The following is an 18,215-nucleotide window of genomic DNA, read 5'->3' as shown; positions in this document are numbered from 1 at the left end:
CTGACTACGCTTCAGTGAAATGTCTTGGGATGTTTTGCAAGCTTAGTAAAAGCAGATTGTTTATGTAGCACAGCAGAGAAATAGTAGATGAATGATGATTGCAATGAGGAACGAACCATGCTCAATGTGTGCCCAATGCTTCTTCTAGGATCAGGAGTCACTAAGTGAAAAGACAAGGTGGATTAGTGGCCAATTTCTCTGTTGGAGCTATTAAACTTTTACTTCAAAAATGACTGAAAAAGTATTTATTTTGAGACAATTGAAATCCATGTTATTTCGCACCAGGGGTATCAGTGATGGAAAAAGGTGAGGAACGATTGCTGACTGTATGGGTAGGAATGGAGCAGAGCAAGTACAGTTCCACCGAGCCACAAAACTGGACAGGTATGCTGTGGACAACCCATGTGAAAGTCTACAGACAGACCAAGAAGAATGAGGAAGGGCAATTTACTGCCATCATGTTCAAACCAGATGCCATTTGTAATGTTGATACAGAATGTTGCAATAGTTTTGTGCTTGGCCAAAGCAACTGGAGGAGCTTCAACTATGAAGTTGCGGTAAAGTGATAAATTCAGGAAGCAACAACACTTCCAATGATGCTGGAGAGGAAACATAAAAGATAGAAGGCGGCCATTTGGTCCTCTGAGCCTGCTCTGCCATTCATTACGATCATGGCTGACTGCAAGTGGTGTGAGAGATCATTTGAAGAAACATATGGGGAGGAGGCTGGTAGATCTGAATAGCAGGAGGACCGCTCCTGAGGAGAGGGAACCTGCAACAGTATCTGCAAACATGGGATACAGGAAGGGAAGTTGGATGGTCAATAGCTTGGCCAGAAATAGGTTCAAGGGAACTAGTGGTGGGTCTCATGGAGAAGTTGAACCTGGAAAACAATTTGAGGAAAGCAGATCAATAAGATCCTGGATATTTACACATCTGTCTACATTTTAAGACTTTATTAGTCAGGCAACCTCATCTCTATGTACATTTGCGCAAACAGGATCATACATTACCCAAAATAAGTATGAGGGATCTCTTCATACAATGAAATGCTTCAATCTAGACAAATAGGTATTAACTTGGACCTTTAAAAATTGTTTACCATATAATACTTCATGTTATTGTTTATTCACACACAATATTGACTAAATAAACAGCTGTTACCAAGAGACAGAGCTGCATCATCCAAAACCATCAGTCACCTTCCTTTCTGCCACCCCACCTCCCTCCACAAGACATCCAATCATAACAACAGTCACAAATTGTACTCGATAGCCAGCAGAAACTCTGGTTTCTTTGAATTTTAGAAGACAGTGTCTGCTGTTGAAGCCGTGAGGCAGCCAGGTTGTATAATGCTCTTGTTGCTGGGCTTTAACAAGAAGTAAACTACTTCCATGCCACATCACAGAACTGGATCTTCTCGGCAACCAAAGAAATTTGGTTTCAATCTTAGTCACTTCCCTGTATATCAAAATAACTTGGTAGCGTTTTTACTCTTATATTTTTTCTGGGGGAAATACATGGATATAATTTATTGCAGAAAAGAGAAATGAATATCCAGGGATACATGCAATTGCAATGATGAGTATGGAAAAGGCACTGTCACAAAAATATCACAAAGATTTGCAAGAAGAGCATATGTTAATGATTTTGTTGATGGATTGTTGCTCACAGGACACTATTTGGAGAATTAAAAGCCAAATTCAGATGTCAGAGATAATAAATCTTAAGACCACATTAATAATGTGGTGTGTCAAGTGGCAGGTGTAGTCTTCAGTTAATTGTGCTTGTGTATCTCAATTACATTCTGCAGAAATTAAACCACTGGTGCTTCATGCTGCATTACTGCAGAACCGAACGTAGCTTTCTGATCCTCGCGAGACATTTCATTTTCATAGTTATTCACCTGCTTTGGCCAATTTTCCACTTATTCAGGAGGGATTTCTTTGCACTGGAACTCCTCGGCAACTGAAGAAATTTGGTTTCAACTGTAGCCACAGCCCCTTTAAAATCTAAATTACTCAGTACTGCTTTGACTGTCAAGATTTTCTGGTAAAAGTGGATATAATTTGCTGAAGGAATGATCAATGAGTAACCATCCTCCATTGCAATTAGTGCAACTTCTATAAATCCAAAGTAGCTGGCTATTGAGTGGTTGCTGCTCTGCTCTAGCTAATACATCAAGTACTCTCACTTCCTGCTGCTTACAGGTGAAGAACACAGAAGTAATCCTCGCAGAGGCAAAACAAAGAAAATGCAGCTGCTGGCGTAGATAAAAAGATTCATCATAATCTGCGAGAGATAAGTGAACGATTTATGTGGAAACAATCAACAAACTATTATAAAAGCAAATTACTGTGGATGCTGGAATCTGAAACAAATCAAAAATGCTGGAAAATCTGACCAGGTCTCAACAGCATCTGTGGAGAGAGAGAACACTGTTGAATCTGGATGACTTTTCAGAGCTGACGACAACTGGAAATAGGATGAGATTTATCATGTTTTGTTGAAGGGGATGGCTGATGGAGGACCAGTGGTAGGTGGAGGCAAGGGAGAAAGTGACATATTACAGCAACACCTCACCACAACAGTATAAATCTCATCAATTTCCAATTGTCTTCAGCTCTGACAAAGAATCATCCAGACTGGTCTAGTTAACTGTGTTCTCATTTTTCCTTAAAAACGACCACTACTGCATACAATACTATAGATACGGCCTCGTCAATGTCACATATACCTAATGTGGAGATGCCGGTGTTGGACTGGGGTGGACACAATAAGTCGTCTCACAACACCAGGTTAAAGTCCAACAGGTTTATTTGGAATCACGAGCTTTTGAAATGCTGCTCGTCAGGTGAAGGAGCAACACTCTGAAAGCTCTTGATTTCAAAGAAGACTGTTGGATTTTAACCTGGTGTTGTGAGACTTTTAATGTATACTGAAGCATAACCTCCCTATTGTTGGAGGTTATTCACTTTGCAATAAACAGTAATATTTTATTTGCTTTGTAAATTGTTTGCTCTACCTGCCTATTTACTTTTTGTGATTCATGCACTAGGATGTGCAGATCCTGCTGCACTCCAGAGCTCTGCAATCTCTCAATTTAAATAATAAGCTTCTTTCTTACTCTTCCTGCCAAAATGGAAAATTTCACATTTACACCCATTATACTCAATTTACCAAATCTTTGCCCATTCAGTAACCCAGCTATATCCTTTTGTAGCCTCATGTTCTTTTCACAACTTATCTTCCTACGTATCTTTGTGTCTTGAGCAAATTTAACAACCATACCATCAGTCCTTTCATTCAAATCATTCATGTAAATTTTAAACAGTTGAGGCCCCAGCACTGATGCCTGTGGCACACCACTTGGCATATCCAAATCTGCTTCCTGTTATTAGCCCATCTTCTTTCCATGCCACTATGTTAACCCCTACAGAAATGAGTTTTTATTTCTGCAATAAACTTGGACATAACATCTCATCAAATGTTTTCAGAAAATCCAAGTACACCCAAGGTTTCCCTTAATACACAGCATGTTACTCCTTCAAAGAACTCCAGTAAGTGGGTTATACAAGATTTTCTTTCACAAAACCATGTTGACCCCATCTGATCACCCTGAGTTTAACCAACTGGCCTGTTATAATGTCCTGGCTACTAACATTTTCCTCATGGCACATGTTGCACCAAGTGGCCTGTAGTTTCCTGCTTTGACTCCTTTTTTCCAAAAAATATGAGTTACATTCACCATTTTACAATCTAGTGGAACTTCACAGAATCTAGAGTTTTGAAATATTAAAACCAATGCATTAACTATCTCAGGGGCCATTTTTTGTAAGAGCTGAGGATGAAATCCATCAGGAACTGAGGACTTGTCAACCTGCAATTCCAACAATTTGCCAAGTACCATTTCTCTGGTGCTTTTAATTCTTCTCAGTTCCTCCCTCCCAATTCTTGATTTACAGCTATTTCTGTACAAAGTATCAGTTTAATTCATCTGTCATCTCCTCATTTTCCATTATTAATTCCGCAGATTCACTTTTTCAGTGATCACTTTATTAACTTTCATTTTAAACAAACAATTCATCAATTGTCATTTGCAGGAGTTTCCAAACTTCTACCACCCAATACATGAAGAGGAGTTCACTCCTAAAATATCCAGCTCTAATTTTCAGTGCATGTCCTCTAATCCGAGACCCCCAACCAATGGAAACAGCATCTCAAAATCTATCCTATTAGTCCTCCTTAATATCTTCAATCAAATGACTTCTTAAACTTCTAAATTTCTGGGAATACAATGCTAGTTTGTCTACGCACATCTCAAATTTTGGCCTTGAAGTTTCGGTACTGATTCTGGTAAACCCAGCTGCACTTGTTTCAAGATGAATATATCCTTGTTAAGATGAGGTGCCCCAAGCTGTTCATAATTCTCCAGGTGTGATGTAACCAGGGCTATGCGTAGCCAAAGCATCCACGTCCTTGTATTCTGGTCCTTTTGATATCAAGATACAATTGCATTAACCATTTTAACTATTTTCTGTACCTGTTCATGATGGCTCACTGATCAAATGAAACTGTCACCTTAAGTCTCTTTAGTACTCCACAATTTCAAGCTTTTCATCATTTAGAAAAGGACCCTGTTCTATCCCTTCTGGGTCCAAAGTGAATGACCTCACATTTGCTTACATTGGAATCCATTTGCCACAGTTTGACCTCCTTGCTTAATCCATCAGTAACTCTGATTCAATGTCAGTTTTCTTGGGATTTTTTGCATGCTTATCTCTTGATTGCAAACACCACATCTGCCATTTCTTTATTTTCACTGACAATATTGTCACCAGTTTTTAAGGATCACATTGCTCCTGAACAGTCCTTTTCAAAATGCAATGTAATTAAAATAACCTGTTGCTTTTGATATTGTTTGCAAGTTACTTATTTCCCTTTCAGCTCTTACTAGCTTTTTGTAACCTTTTGCTGTTGCTTATCTCTTCAGTTGTCTGTGACTCATTCTTTGGGCAATTAGAGCTCTTTCAACCTAAACTAGTTTTGTATCAATTTAAATTCTTTTTGAACATTTTCCATGTATTTTTTTGCAATAGTACCCATTAACAGATTGGCCTGACGAGTTTCACCGAGTGTTTTTGTCTCTTAAGTTGATCTGTGATCAGAGTTCATCTTTTCATGACTACTCTGATCCAGCTGGCTTCTTTTACCTTTTTTGGAAGTTTTATTCAGCAAGATGAAGTTTACAGCCTAAAGTAATGGAAACAAGGGCTGATAGTTTCAGGAAGCTATTTCTGGCTACCACTCATTTAGAAAAATAGGCAGATTTGCTCACGAAACTGGGATTAGTTTCAATAAGAGTTTTCAGAAAAAGGAGGAATTAATGACAAGTCAAATGCCTCAGAAAGGTCCGATTCCCATTATACACCTACTTTAGAACAAAGAGACACAAGACCCTGTCTGCATACCTTGGTAACAGCCTTTATTTAAGCTTATGACTCCAGTTTTAGAGTCAAATTTCTCACCCTTAACTTGGATGTGAAATCCTAGCATGTTCTCAGCAGTCTTCTCTACTGGATCCTTGATCTGCTAGTAGATCAATTAATCCTGTCATTATACACTAACAGATCTAAAAAAAGCCTGCCCTCCAGTTGATTCAATAACATATTAATATTCTTACCAGTTTTTAAGGGTCACATTGCTCTTGACCAGTCTTTTTCAAAATGCAATAATGTAATTAAAACAAACTGATGATTTTGATATTGTTTGCCAGTCTCTTTCCATTCTCCCCTTGCAGCTCTTACCACCTTTGTAACTTTTTGCTGTTGCATTAACAGTATCTAAGAAACATTCCCAAACACACTAGAAACTCATCATCCAGGCTACCTTTGCAGATTTGATTTGTCCAATCCATGAGAAGATTTAAGTCAGTTGCTATTATTGCACCACTATTACACATCTATATCAAGTCTTATTTATATTCTCTCCTACAGAGTAGCTCCTATGAAAGGTCCTGTAACCAACTCTACCAGTGAATTCTTTCCCTTGCAAATTCTTATCTCCATGCAACCTGATGCTACATCTTGAGCTTGAGTAGGGACTTTTTTGCACTTTTCCTATTAAGGATCCTATCACTATCCTATTAAGGATAGCGTCAGGGTGGTAGTAAGGGATGATATAGGAGCCAAGGAGCAGAAAGTGGAATCGTTGTGGGTGGAGATTAGGAATAGCAAAGGGAGGAAGACGCTGGTGGGTGTCATCTATAGGCCCCCAAATAATGATCTGGAGGTAGGGCGGGCTATTAACGCACAAATAAATGCAGCATGCAGGAACAGAACGGCGATAATTATGGGGGATTTCAATCTACGTATTGATTGGTCGACCCATACTGGACGCGGTGAGCGTGAGGAAGAGTTCTTGGAATGCTGCCGGGATAGTTTCCTGGAACAGTGCGTGTTGGAGCCGACGAGGGAGCGAGCTATCTTGGATCTGGTGTTATGTAATGAGGCGGGTAGAATTAGGGATCTTGTGGTGAAGGATCTTCTTGGGAAGAGTGATCATTGTATGGTGGAGTTTCTGATGCAGATGGAGGAGGAGAAAGTGGGTTCCCGGACACGCGTCCTTTGTTTGAACAGAGGGGAGTATGATAGGATGAGAGAGGAATTGGCAAATGTTGATTGGGGGAGCGCATTGGAAGGTTGGTCTGCTGAGGAACAATGGAGGATCTTTAAGGAGATCTTTCTTGGCGCTCAGCAGAAATTTATTCCGATGGTTAAAAAGGATCATAGGAGGGGGGATAATCAGCCGTGGATAACGAAGCAGGTAAAGGAAAGTGTTAAATTAAAAGCGGATGCGTTTAGAGTAGCTAAGAGTAGTGGGCGAGAAGAGGATTGGGAGAGGTTTAAACATCAACAAAGAATGACAAAGAAGTTGATAAAGAAGGGTAGGATAAACTATGAAGCTGGGCTAGCGCTTAATATAAAAAAGGATAGCAAGAGTTTTTATAAATATATAAAAAGGAAGAGGCTGACTGGAGGATAAGAGGGGGACTTAGTGATAGGGGATGGGGAAATGGGTGAGGCCTTGAATAACTTTTTTGTTTCGGTCTTCACGGAGGAGGACGTGAATAATTTGCCGGGTGTTAGCGATGGAAAGATGGTAGGACTGGAGGGCCTGAATGACATTATTGTTACTAGAGAGGCAGTGCTCGAAAGACTGGAGGGACTGATTGTGGATAAGTCCCCAGGACCGGATGGAATGCATCCAAGGGTTCTGAAAGAAATGACGGAGGTGATAGTGGATGCCTTGGTAGTTATTTTCCAAACCTCGCTGGATTCCGGGGAAGTGCCGGAAGATTGGAAAATGGCTAATGTTACGCAATCGTTTAAGAAGGGTGGCAGGCAAAAGGCAGGGAATTATAGGCCGGTTAGTTTAATGTCAGTTGTAGGTAAAATGTTAGAATCCGTGATTAAGGACAAAATAGCAAGGTATCTCGAGGAGAATTGTTTGGTAGAGCAGACGCAGCATGGTTTCGTTAAGAGGAAGTCGTGTCTGACGAATTTATTGGAGTTCTATGAGGATGTGTCTAGGGCGGTGGATAGAGGAGAGCCGGTGGATGTGGTGTTTCTTGATTTTCAGAAGGCATTTGATAAGGTGCCGCACAAGAGGTTATTACAGAAGGTCAGGGGGCATGGAGTTGGGGGTAGGGTGTTAGCGTGGATAGGGGATTGGCTGTCAAATAGGAGGCAGAGAGTGGGGGTCAATGGGTGCTATTCAGACTGGCGGTTGGTGACGTGGAGTGCCCCAGGGGTCAGTGCTGGGGCCTCAGCTATTTGCCATTTATATAGATGATCTGGAGGAGGGAACCGAATGTATGGTGTCAAAATTTGCTGATGACACCAAGATTGGTGGATCGGCAAATTGTGCAGAGGGTGTGGAAAGTCTGCAGAAGGATCTAGATAGGCTGGGAGAATGGGCCAGGAACTGGCAAATGGAATTTAATGTTAGCAAGTGTGAAGTTGTCCACTTTGGCAGGAATAATGGTAGGAAGGACTATTACTTACGTGGCGAAAAACTGCAGCATGCGACGGTGCAGAGGGACCTCGGGGTCCTTGTGCATGAGTTGCAAAAGCCCAGCCTGCAGGTGCAGCAGGTGGTCAGGAAGGCAAATGGGATGCTGGCCTTCATAGCGAGGGGGATTGAATATAAGAGTAGGGAGGTCTTGCTGCAACTGTACAGGGCGCTGGTGAGGCCGCAGCTGGAGTACTGTGTGCAGTTTTGGTCGCCGCACTTATGCAAGGATATTTTGGCCTTGGAGGGAGTGCAGAGGAGGTTTACTAAGGCTGATACCGGAGTTGAGGGGGTTGAAGAATGAGGAGAGGCTGAATAAGCTAGGCTTGTACTCGTTAGAGTTTAGAAGAATGAGGGGAGATCTCATTGAGACATATAAGATGATGAATGGGATGGATAGGATAGAGGTGGAGAGGCTCTTCCCGCTCAGAAAAGACAGTAAGACTAGGGGGCACAGCCTCAAGATAAAGGGGGGGCGGTTTAGAACGGAGTTGAGGAGGAACTTCTTCACTCAAAGGGTGGTGAATCTCTGGAATTCTCTGCCCGTTGAAGTGGTGGAGGCTGCCTCGCTAAATATATTTAAGATGCGGGTTGATAGGTTTTTGATAGGCAAGGGGATTAAGGGTTATGGGGAGAGGGCGGGAATGTGGAACTGAGACACGACAGATCAGCCACGATCTTATTGAATGGCGGGGCAGGCTTGAAGGGCTAGATGGTCTACTCCTGCTCCTATTTCTTATGTTCTTATGTTTTCCCATCTCTTTCTCAGAAGGATAGGAAGAAAGGAAATGTCAGGTATATTCGAGTATTCAGCTCCCAGCCTTGGGTCACCTTGCAACACATTTCTCCACTGGATATAATACCATGCCTATCTGTGCCATCAATTCATCTATCTGAATACAAACACATTAATTAGAAGCAGTAGGCCACTCAGCCCCTCGAGTCTGCTCTGCCATTCATTAAGATCATGGCTGATCTATTTTAACCTCAACTTCACATTCCTGCCTACCTGCAAGATACCTGCTATATTCAAAAGTTCCACCTCAACCAAATTTTGAGGAAGAGAATTCAAAAGTCTCTCAACACAAAATGTTTTTCCTCATTTCGGTCTTAAACAGGTGACCCATAATTTTAAACAATCATGCCTCGTGATTTCCTACAGGAGGAAACATCCACCCTGTCAAATCCCCCAGTGTCTTGTAATTTTCAATCATATGGGTGCATTCACAGCAAGGTAAAGGGCATTTAATTCAATACCTATTTAACAATCATACCCCAACTTGATGCTATTTGCAGTGTACCCATTCTGTATTTTCCTGCAGCTTTCTTCACAAGATCAGTGTACGACCTTTATGTGCCTGACTGACATATTTCAGCACCTCCTGAAGATGCCAGAAGGGCCAAAAACATTGCAGTGAAGAGAAAGGTGAGGTGAACGTTCTACATTTGATTCAGAAAGAAACAACTCTCAAATACTTGCTGAATTGATCCAATCAATACTTTTGGACCCTACATTCTGCCATTTGCTCATCTATCTTTTGTCTAATAATGTAGAGGTTTTGTGCTATGGTGTGAAATAGCAGTTTCCTCAGCACCCAGGGAAACGTATTTCCATGGGCAAAAGGTCAAATAAAGTGTTGGGAGACCTAATGTCACTCATCCTTCATGTCACTCCCAAATGGCATGAGGAGCATGGAAAACAGAGGTCACAAAAACAATACCAACAAGAAGGGAGGGGGATGGAGGACAGTATTCTTCAACTCCCACTTCAGAGCATGGCATCCCAGTGAAACATTTCACAGTAACTTTCCCCTGAATCCTGTGAACTATTGAGTATGAAATGAGAGTCTTGTGGATAGATCAATAACACAGAAAATCAGAATGTCAAGACCATATGATTTTCTGGCTTCTTATCCCCATCAACTTTTGAATGAGAGATATACTTAAGCAATATAAACCATGCAAAATATGACAAATAGGCATGGTAGCTGAGCAATGGAAAGTGTTTACGTCTTTTTAGCTCTGCGCCTGATATCGGAAACAAAATGTACTCTGAACAAAACACACAAAGCGATGCAGCTGACATCAGGAAACCATTGTGGCTAACAAACAAAATGTACAATTGCAAGCTGCACCTCCTTTCATTGAAATGTCAGTACTTCCTCAGTGGCTTCAAGCTACAGGGCGTTGGTTGACCAAATCTGATGTATCAAAGGAAGTTTCAAAAAGACACTGGACAAGGAAGACAGAAATGTCGCTGAAGTTTCAAGTAAATTGAGACAGAAAACAAGGAGAACAGCATACTCTCCCATCTGGGCTAACAATGAATCACCACTTGGGTGATCAAAAAAATAAAAATCTCATTTCAAAGGTCAAATGAACAGAATAAAAATTTATATTAATTTACAGCAGCTGAGTACTTGGACAAATATCAGCCAGAGACAGCCAGCATGAAACTGTAAAAAGGCACATCACATTTAATGAACCTACTCAAATTGGTTGAGGTGGTACCAAATGTAGAAGGTAAGGATACCTATGGATGGCAATTCACCTAACAGGCCATTTACAAAATGGAGAACACATGGGCCAGAATTTTAATACTTCAGTTGGGACAGAAGCATGAAATTACAGGAACGCAGTTCCCTGCTGGTTCCCATCAGTCCCTACCTTGCAGCAATACTGTGGCCAATTTTCCAGCCTCAATTTTCAGGCTGTCAGGTGGATTGAAGCACCGCGGAGGGAAACCTGAAAATAAGGTAAGTTTATCTGGGATGGGAAGTTCAGAAGGCTCCATCAGAAGCCCTGAATGGGATGCCCACCCCTTAAGGCTAAATAATCTATGGACCTCCCACTATACCACTCTCTGCTCCTCCTCCAGTCCCCCCCACCCCCCCCCCCATGCTCTATCCCCACAACCCTTATCACCCACCTCACAATCTCTCAGGCTGACCCTACCCTTCCCATCCTGACACTTACCTGGTTCTCCAGGTCCTGGGATTTAAGTCTCAGGTATCTCCATGTAGTTCTTCTTCTACCCACTGCAACACTGATGCAGTCGGGAATAGAGAGCTGCCAGCCATTCAGACTGGCTGACAGTTCTCCGAGGTGTGACTTCCTTCCAGATGAGGGGTGAAAGCTCTGCCTAATGCCAGTCAGTGCCCGCCTGTGCATAAATTGGCTGTGCGGCAGCCAGAGAGGATGTGGATGTATTCCCCGCTGACTCGTCGGAAAAATTCAGGTCATGAATTTGGAGGCAACCTGTTGACATGGCTTGAAGTCAGGAGAAAGACGCTAGGAGTTATTGGTATATGTTCAAATTGGCTCAGTGACTAGTTATGTCCTCCTGGGAATCACAACCTTTCACTATATTTATAACAACCTCAGATAAAGAAATGCAGCCTGTAATAAATAAGATTGCTGAAGAAATTAGCTGGTGCAGTAAATAGGAAGCAGGAAGTTGCAATAGAACATCAACAGAATTAATAAGTCGATGAAACGCTGGCTGGTGTTCAAAGTAGGAAAATGAGAGTTCATCCAGGTTGGACCTCAAATGGATCAGTGTACGTTCTATATGGTGAGAAGCTAGGAACTATGTATAAGCCCCAATTGAGGGGCCCCACAAGCAGCTAACGGGTAGATACAAAACATAGTTAAACTAATAAAACCATTAGCCTTTACCTCAAGACTATTGGAAAGTAATGAAAATTACATTACAATTGTGCAGGGTACTCATTTAAATATGCATACTACACATCAAAGACATACTGAATTTGGAGGTGGTTCAGTGCAGAATGGCAGCCAAATTATGAAGGTTAAATTAAGAAAACAGGTTCCATAGACTAGGTTTGTATTTTCTTGAATGCAGAAGAGTGACCTTGTTGGTGTTTATGCTCAAAATAGTTAGTTAATCACAAGAGGGGGAAACTATCTGGTCTGCTGGGAGGAGCAGAAAACAAAGGGACATAAACTTTGAATTGCAGCTAGGTTTTTCACGAGTGATGTTAGGAAGTATTCTGGCACAGAAGAAATCTGAAACGATCTCCCCAAAAAATGACAAGAGTGATTCTTGTTAGACAAGACTATCAAGGGTTATGAAACCAAGGTGATTAGGTGGACTTAAGATACAGATCAAGCTATGATCTAACTGAATAGCTTAAAAGGCTCCAAAAGCTCAACTCCTGGTCCAATATTCTCCAGTCTTGCAGCCATTCCCTGGTGATATGTTTAACAATATGAACAATCATTCCATACCTACTTTTTGCCACCATAATCTGAGAGCAATTATAGATTTTTAGGACACTTAATCCATTAACTTGTAATGACACACTGACTAAAGTACTATAATTTGTAATAATTAAAACTGAAAACAGTCAGCATGAATTATCAGGAACTCTTAAGACAGGGCAAGGACGGAATTTACAACAACACTGCACATGACACTGCTGGGCTTTGAATCACTACAATGCAGAAGGAAGCCATTGAATTTGCACCAACTCTCTGAAGGAGCATCTTACCCAGACCCACCACCATCTCCCTATCTCTGTAACCATGGTGAATCCACCTAACCTCCACATCTTCAGACACTAAGAAGCAGTTTAGCATTGCCAATCCTTTCAACCTACACACCTTTGGAATGTAGAAGGAAACTGGAGTACCCAAATGAAATCCACGCAGATGGAGAACTTGCCACCGCCACTCAGTCACCCAAGGTCGGAATCAAACTCAAATCCCTAGCACTGAGGCAGCAGTGCTAACCACTGTATCACGATGCCACAGATGCCAATGGAATGCAAACTAGAAGAATGGTATGATATAATATGGTTACATGTGCTCTGTTCAAAGACAGAACTTTAGCTCATTCTCTGCTGATGCTTCAACCTGAGCCATTTTCTTGGTAGGCTGGGCAAAGAGGCCCAACAGGGACAACAGGAACTGAAAACCCACACTGTTGGCAATGTTTGGAACCACACTCTTGCCATCCAGACAACTGAGGTATCCAGTGTCCGGAAGCTGTTCAATTGTTCACGAATAACAGAGTTAATATCAGAAATTCAGCAAAATGGATGATGAAAACTAAAATTGAAACCAGAGACTCAGAAGCATTCCATTTTCATGTTGGTGTAACAGGAACATGAATTTATTTGCATTTTAAAGTTGAAAGGTGGCTGCAATTTATTACATTGAAGCTTTAAATCTTTGTTTGCTTACCTTGTCCATTAGAATAGTAAATCCACTTTTCTTTATTTGGAGTAGGGGAAATAGGTTTCTTGAGGCCAGCTTTTTCAACAATGCTGCTGGGGTCTTGCTTGGGGCCTTTCTTTAGCACATGGGAGCTTTTCTTGATGCTGCAGACTACTGTCACCACCAGCACCAACAGCAGAAAGAGAACAATCATCCATGGCAAATGCTCATTTATGTCAAAGTGCTTATGTGCGCTTGGCCTTGGCAGGCCTTTCCTGGGAGCTCTGGAATCAGCACCAGCTCTCGAGGTTTCCATGACTGGCTGAAAATTCATCGAAGCGGAAAGAGCTGAATTTGGGCGTAACCGGGAAGAATGCCAAAGCTGTGCTTCTTTGGTCACTCCGCTGTTTAAAGTTGTGGTTGCAGATGTAGCGGTGGTGCTCAATTTTTTAGGAATACCTGCAAAACATTAAAAACTGGTTTCCTTTACCTTGGAAGAAGCAAGGATCAAAGCTCATTAGTCAGAAAAAAGGCAATCTTCCAAAAGGTTCATACTGCTTTCTCAACATGTGGGTGAACATCATGAACAACTGAGCTAATTCATAAGGTTATTGTATCACTGCAGCATACCCAGTATTTTGTGCTCCAGTAACATGGAAGGATGTTTAAGAACCTGCACTTAAAAGCTGCTCAGTCATTGGATTTCAGCCAAGATGAATGCTGCAGTTTGACAACTGGCTTCAGCACCTTCAACAAAGAGACAAATTAGAATCGTAGAATGGTTTCAGTACACAGGGCCATTTGGCCAGCTCAGTATCATCCCCTGCCCAAGTGGTCAGCAGTCAAAAAAAAATTGAGACTCAGTCCATGAGAGCTACAAGATATTCCCAAGGCATTTCACAGCAGTGTTAGCAAAGCCATATAAGGATGTATTTGGAAATGTTAGCCAAAGATTTAACAGAATATCTTAATAAGGAGAGTAGGAAGGCAAAGAAATTCAGGGAATTGATACCAAAGCCTCGAGTCCAGGGAGCTGAATGCACAGCAGCCAATGATAAGACAGAGAAAATTGGAGCTGCACAAAAGATCAGAATTGGAGCAATGCAGAGACTGAAGGCTGCAAAGTTCAGAGTTCAGAAGAGTAAGGGATGACTTAATTAAAATACAGAAGATACTGAATCACCTTGACAAGTTGGACATGGAAAGAATGTTTGCTCTTGTGGGTGAGTCCAGAAATACTGGGCATGGTTTTAAACTTCAGGGTCACTCTTTTCAGACAGAGATGAGAATATTTTCCTCTCAAGAATTGTACGTCTTCGGCACTATCTACCTCAAAAGGCAACAAGGCAGAATCATGGAATATTTGAACATTGAAGATGGAGGTAACGAGATTTTTGTTAGGCAAAAGAATCAACGGTCATCAGGGTAGTTGAGAATGTAGAAATTAAAAACAGCCATGATCTTACTGAATGGCAAATCAGGTTCAAAGGGCCAAATGACCTATTACTGCCGCTATTTTGCACGTTTGCATGCTGGTCACAAATATAGGGGGATAAAAGCAAAAGGATTTGAATAGGAGGATGGCAATTTTAAACACAAATCATTGTTAGTGAAGAAACCAGTGCAGGTCAATGAGCACAGGTGTTACATATAACAATGACTTGGAGCAAGTTAGGATACGCATAGCAGTGATTTACAAGGGTAGAAGTTGGGAGGCTGGACAGGAGTCTATTGGAAGAGCTTGCAAGTAACAGAAGAACAATTGAGGATTTCAGCAGCAAGTGGACTGAGGCTCAAGCAGAGACAAGTAATATCACAAAAGTGAAACATGGGCTTTTTTTGTGACGGAGAATACAATAGGGTTGGAAGCACAGTTCAGGTTGCAAAGTCTTTTTCAACCTCTGACAGCAGCGAGACAGGGATTCAATTTATCAATGGAGAAAGCAGCTGGTGACTGGCGCTGAAGACCATGGCTTCATTATTCCCAATACTTAGTCAAAATGACAATGGAGGGATAATGGATGGGTCAAGAAGATGTGGTGAAGTACAGCTGGGTGCATCAGCGTACATACAGAATCTGACATTGTCTTTTTGGCTGAAGTAATTAAGGGGCATCAATGACAGATCCTGGGGAATTCCACAGGTAACTGCAGGAGCTGGAAGTAAGGCATTGCAGGATAGTGTCAATCTACAATTGGATAGTTAAGAACGGAACCAAGTTAGGGCAGTCCCATCACAGGGGAAAGGCACTGAAGGAGGATGGTGTTAGTGATTATGTCAAAGGCTTCAGGCAGGCTGAGAATGATGAGCTTGGTTAATACTCATAATGTGAGGTAATGCATTTTGGACAATCAAATTTAGGTACAAATTATATTGTAAATAGCAGAACCCTGAGAAACAGGAACAGAGGGATTTGGGTGTTCAAGTCCACAGGTGCCTGCAAGTAGCAATACAGGTGGCCATTGTGATTAAGAAAGCCCATGGAATGCTTGTCTTCATCAGCTGGGGCATTCAGGACAAGTGTTGGGAAATCACGTTGCAACTATACAAAATCTTGGTTAGGCCGCATTTGGAGTACTGCGTGCAGTTCTGGTCACGACACTACCAGAAAGATGTGGAAGCTTTGGACAGAGTGCAAAGAAGGTTCATGACGGTGTTGACCATCAGGAGAGGTGGAATAAGGGAAGATTTCTTTCACTGGAAAGACAAAGGCTGAGGGGAGACCTGATAGAGGTCTACAAAATTACGAGATGCATAGACAGGGTGGATAGTCAGAGGCATTTTGCAAAGGTGGAAGTGTCAATTATAAGGGGACAGAGGTTCAAGGTGGGAGGACGAAAGTTTAAGGGAGATGTGCAATGGACGTTTTTCAGGCAGAGAGTGGTGGGTGCCTGAAATGTGTTGCCAAGGGAGGTGATGGGAGCAGACATTAGTAACATTGAAGAGACATCTGGATGGGTACAAGAACAGGGAGAGAATGGAGGGATATGGACTCTAAGGGCAGAAGGTTTTTCTTTTATTTCAGCGCATCATGATCGACACAGGCATGGAGGGCCGAAGGGTCAGTTCTTGTGCTGTGCTTTTCTTCGTATATAGAATTTTTGTGACATTGGGTGTTTCAGTGTTGTGTTATGGGTAGAAACATGATTGGAGAAGTTCACAAATGTGTCATCACCCCTACTATCTATTAGAAAATTGCCATTACAGCATATTAAACGTTGAGTATTTCAGGGTAGAGATAGGTGTTCAACAAGCAGTTCACATTCAACAAAGTGCAGTTATTTTACTTCATCATCTTGATGGTATTTGGTGGCTTTGGTTAGAGTTCAAATATATGAATTAGCAAATGTATCTGATTCAAAGCAAATAGGTCTGAATATTTGGATTTTAGTGTTGAAATATCTGTTTCCAATCCGCTACAACTTTGAAGAAATTAATTCAGTTCTTTTTGAAACCCGTATTTGAATCTTACAGCTTATTTTCTTCAAAAGCCCTTTCCTTTGCTTAGTGCTATCCAGTTCTAGGCATCTTGGATCAGAGCCAGATTTCAGTAATTGTGCTGCTGAACACAACATGCTTCATGTACACAATTCATTTGGTTCATCAGGCAGACAAATCAAATTAATATGTACTGCAAAAGTGATGGGAGACTGTAGTTCAATTGTAATGCATTAGCCTAGGTGTATTTGAATCATAAATAATTACCTGATGGAGTGGAGGCATCAGGCAGTACTCCATTGTGGTGGTGAGCTGACTCTGTGCTTGAGTTGGTAGCTGTGCTCCGAGTTGTGCTTGGTAAGCCACAGATATTATCCCTTTTCCGGTTTCCTGGTTCTAAGATCTCCAGACCCTGTTCTGAACAATTGGTGAGTGTTTTGCACCTCGGACTGGAAGGCACATCAGAGAAAGTGCCACGAGGGCATGGTTTACACTTGACATCTTCTGTCTCACTTCCCTTCTTCTTCACACGCGAACCAATTGCGCAGACTGCATACACGACACAGATGTTGTTGGACAGAAAAGTACCAGGTGGGCAAGTGCACTCACGGTCAGAATAGATCGTACAGGGGAATTTCTCAATCATTGGAGCCACACAGCGCTTGCAGGTGTGACACTGATCAATGCCGTTCTCATGTTTTGTGAAAGTGCCGTTTTTACAGCGGCTGCAGACACGCAGTGATGATGCAGTGCAATGTTGTGCCACATGGGTGCCTGCAGGGCACTTGTCACAGTCAATTTCTATCCCTGTTGCACGATCACGGTGCCGGTATTTACCGGAAAGAGATAGAGCAGCCTTTGGAGCCGTTTCTACTTGAGCTGTAATGTCACCAAGCAACACAAACAGCAGCTGAAACAAAACAAGAGAGAAAGCAAATCAGTCAGACATTTTGTAGCATGCAAAATATTTAGAGTCTTTCTACATAAGTGGATACATTAAATAGCAGCAGATTTTTCATGCGGTGTGCCCAACGTTCATCCAAAAACAAACAGTAGAACAGACCAATTAACTGGTTATACATCTCAATGCACATGGAATTATTCCTCACAAGCAGTGTATAAAATGCAAAATTACCCTCAATTTGATCGTGATTAGCAAGTTACTTGTGTAAGCCTAAAGATGTTTGGTGTGGGGGGAAAAGAGGAAAAGTTTTCTCAGAGTAGAGAGTGTTCTTCCGAATTTGCAGCTAAAGGACATGTAAGGTCTAAATAAAGGGTGCATGATTTGGCATTTAGCTATGCTGTGTCTGTCCTCAGAACACTTAATGCTAACAACTGTTGCCTTAATTATGAAGCATCTGATTACCAACACCATCATCCTCTTACTTTGCTAAGCAGAAAGAAAATGTTCACATTACAGTAAAATTGCATTACCCCACCCAGTATAAGATTCCACCTATTCAGCAACAATGTAACATTACCAGAGTGGATGTGGGAAACTGAAATCATCCATTAACCCTCTT

At 41.7% G+C, this 18,215-nt stretch overlaps 1 protein-coding gene across 1 annotated transcript in view; it reads right to left on the bottom strand.

Annotated features, from left to right (window-relative positions):
* tnfrsf21 (tumor necrosis factor receptor superfamily, member 21) overlaps positions 1 to 18,215 on the bottom strand; it is an 86,806-nt gene that overhangs the window by 47,692 nt on the left and 20,899 nt on the right. The window contains exons 2-3 of the mRNA XM_080192428.1: positions 16,960 to 17,602; positions 13,282 to 13,713 (exon numbers count right to left, since the gene is read on the bottom strand). Coding sequence (XP_080048554.1) covers positions 13,282 to 13,713; positions 16,960 to 17,602 — 1,075 coding nt within the window. The remainder of the gene's footprint in view (positions 1 to 13,281; positions 13,714 to 16,959; positions 17,603 to 18,215) is intronic.

Source organism: Carcharhinus amblyrhynchos, chromosome 7 (assembly GCF_965287045.1).
Source record: "Carcharhinus amblyrhynchos chromosome 7, sCarAmb.v2.hapA, whole genome shotgun sequence".
NCBI lineage: Eukaryota > Metazoa > Chordata > Chondrichthyes > Carcharhiniformes > Carcharhinidae > Carcharhinus > Carcharhinus amblyrhynchos.
This window is presented reverse-complemented; position numbering and strand designations above follow the sequence as displayed.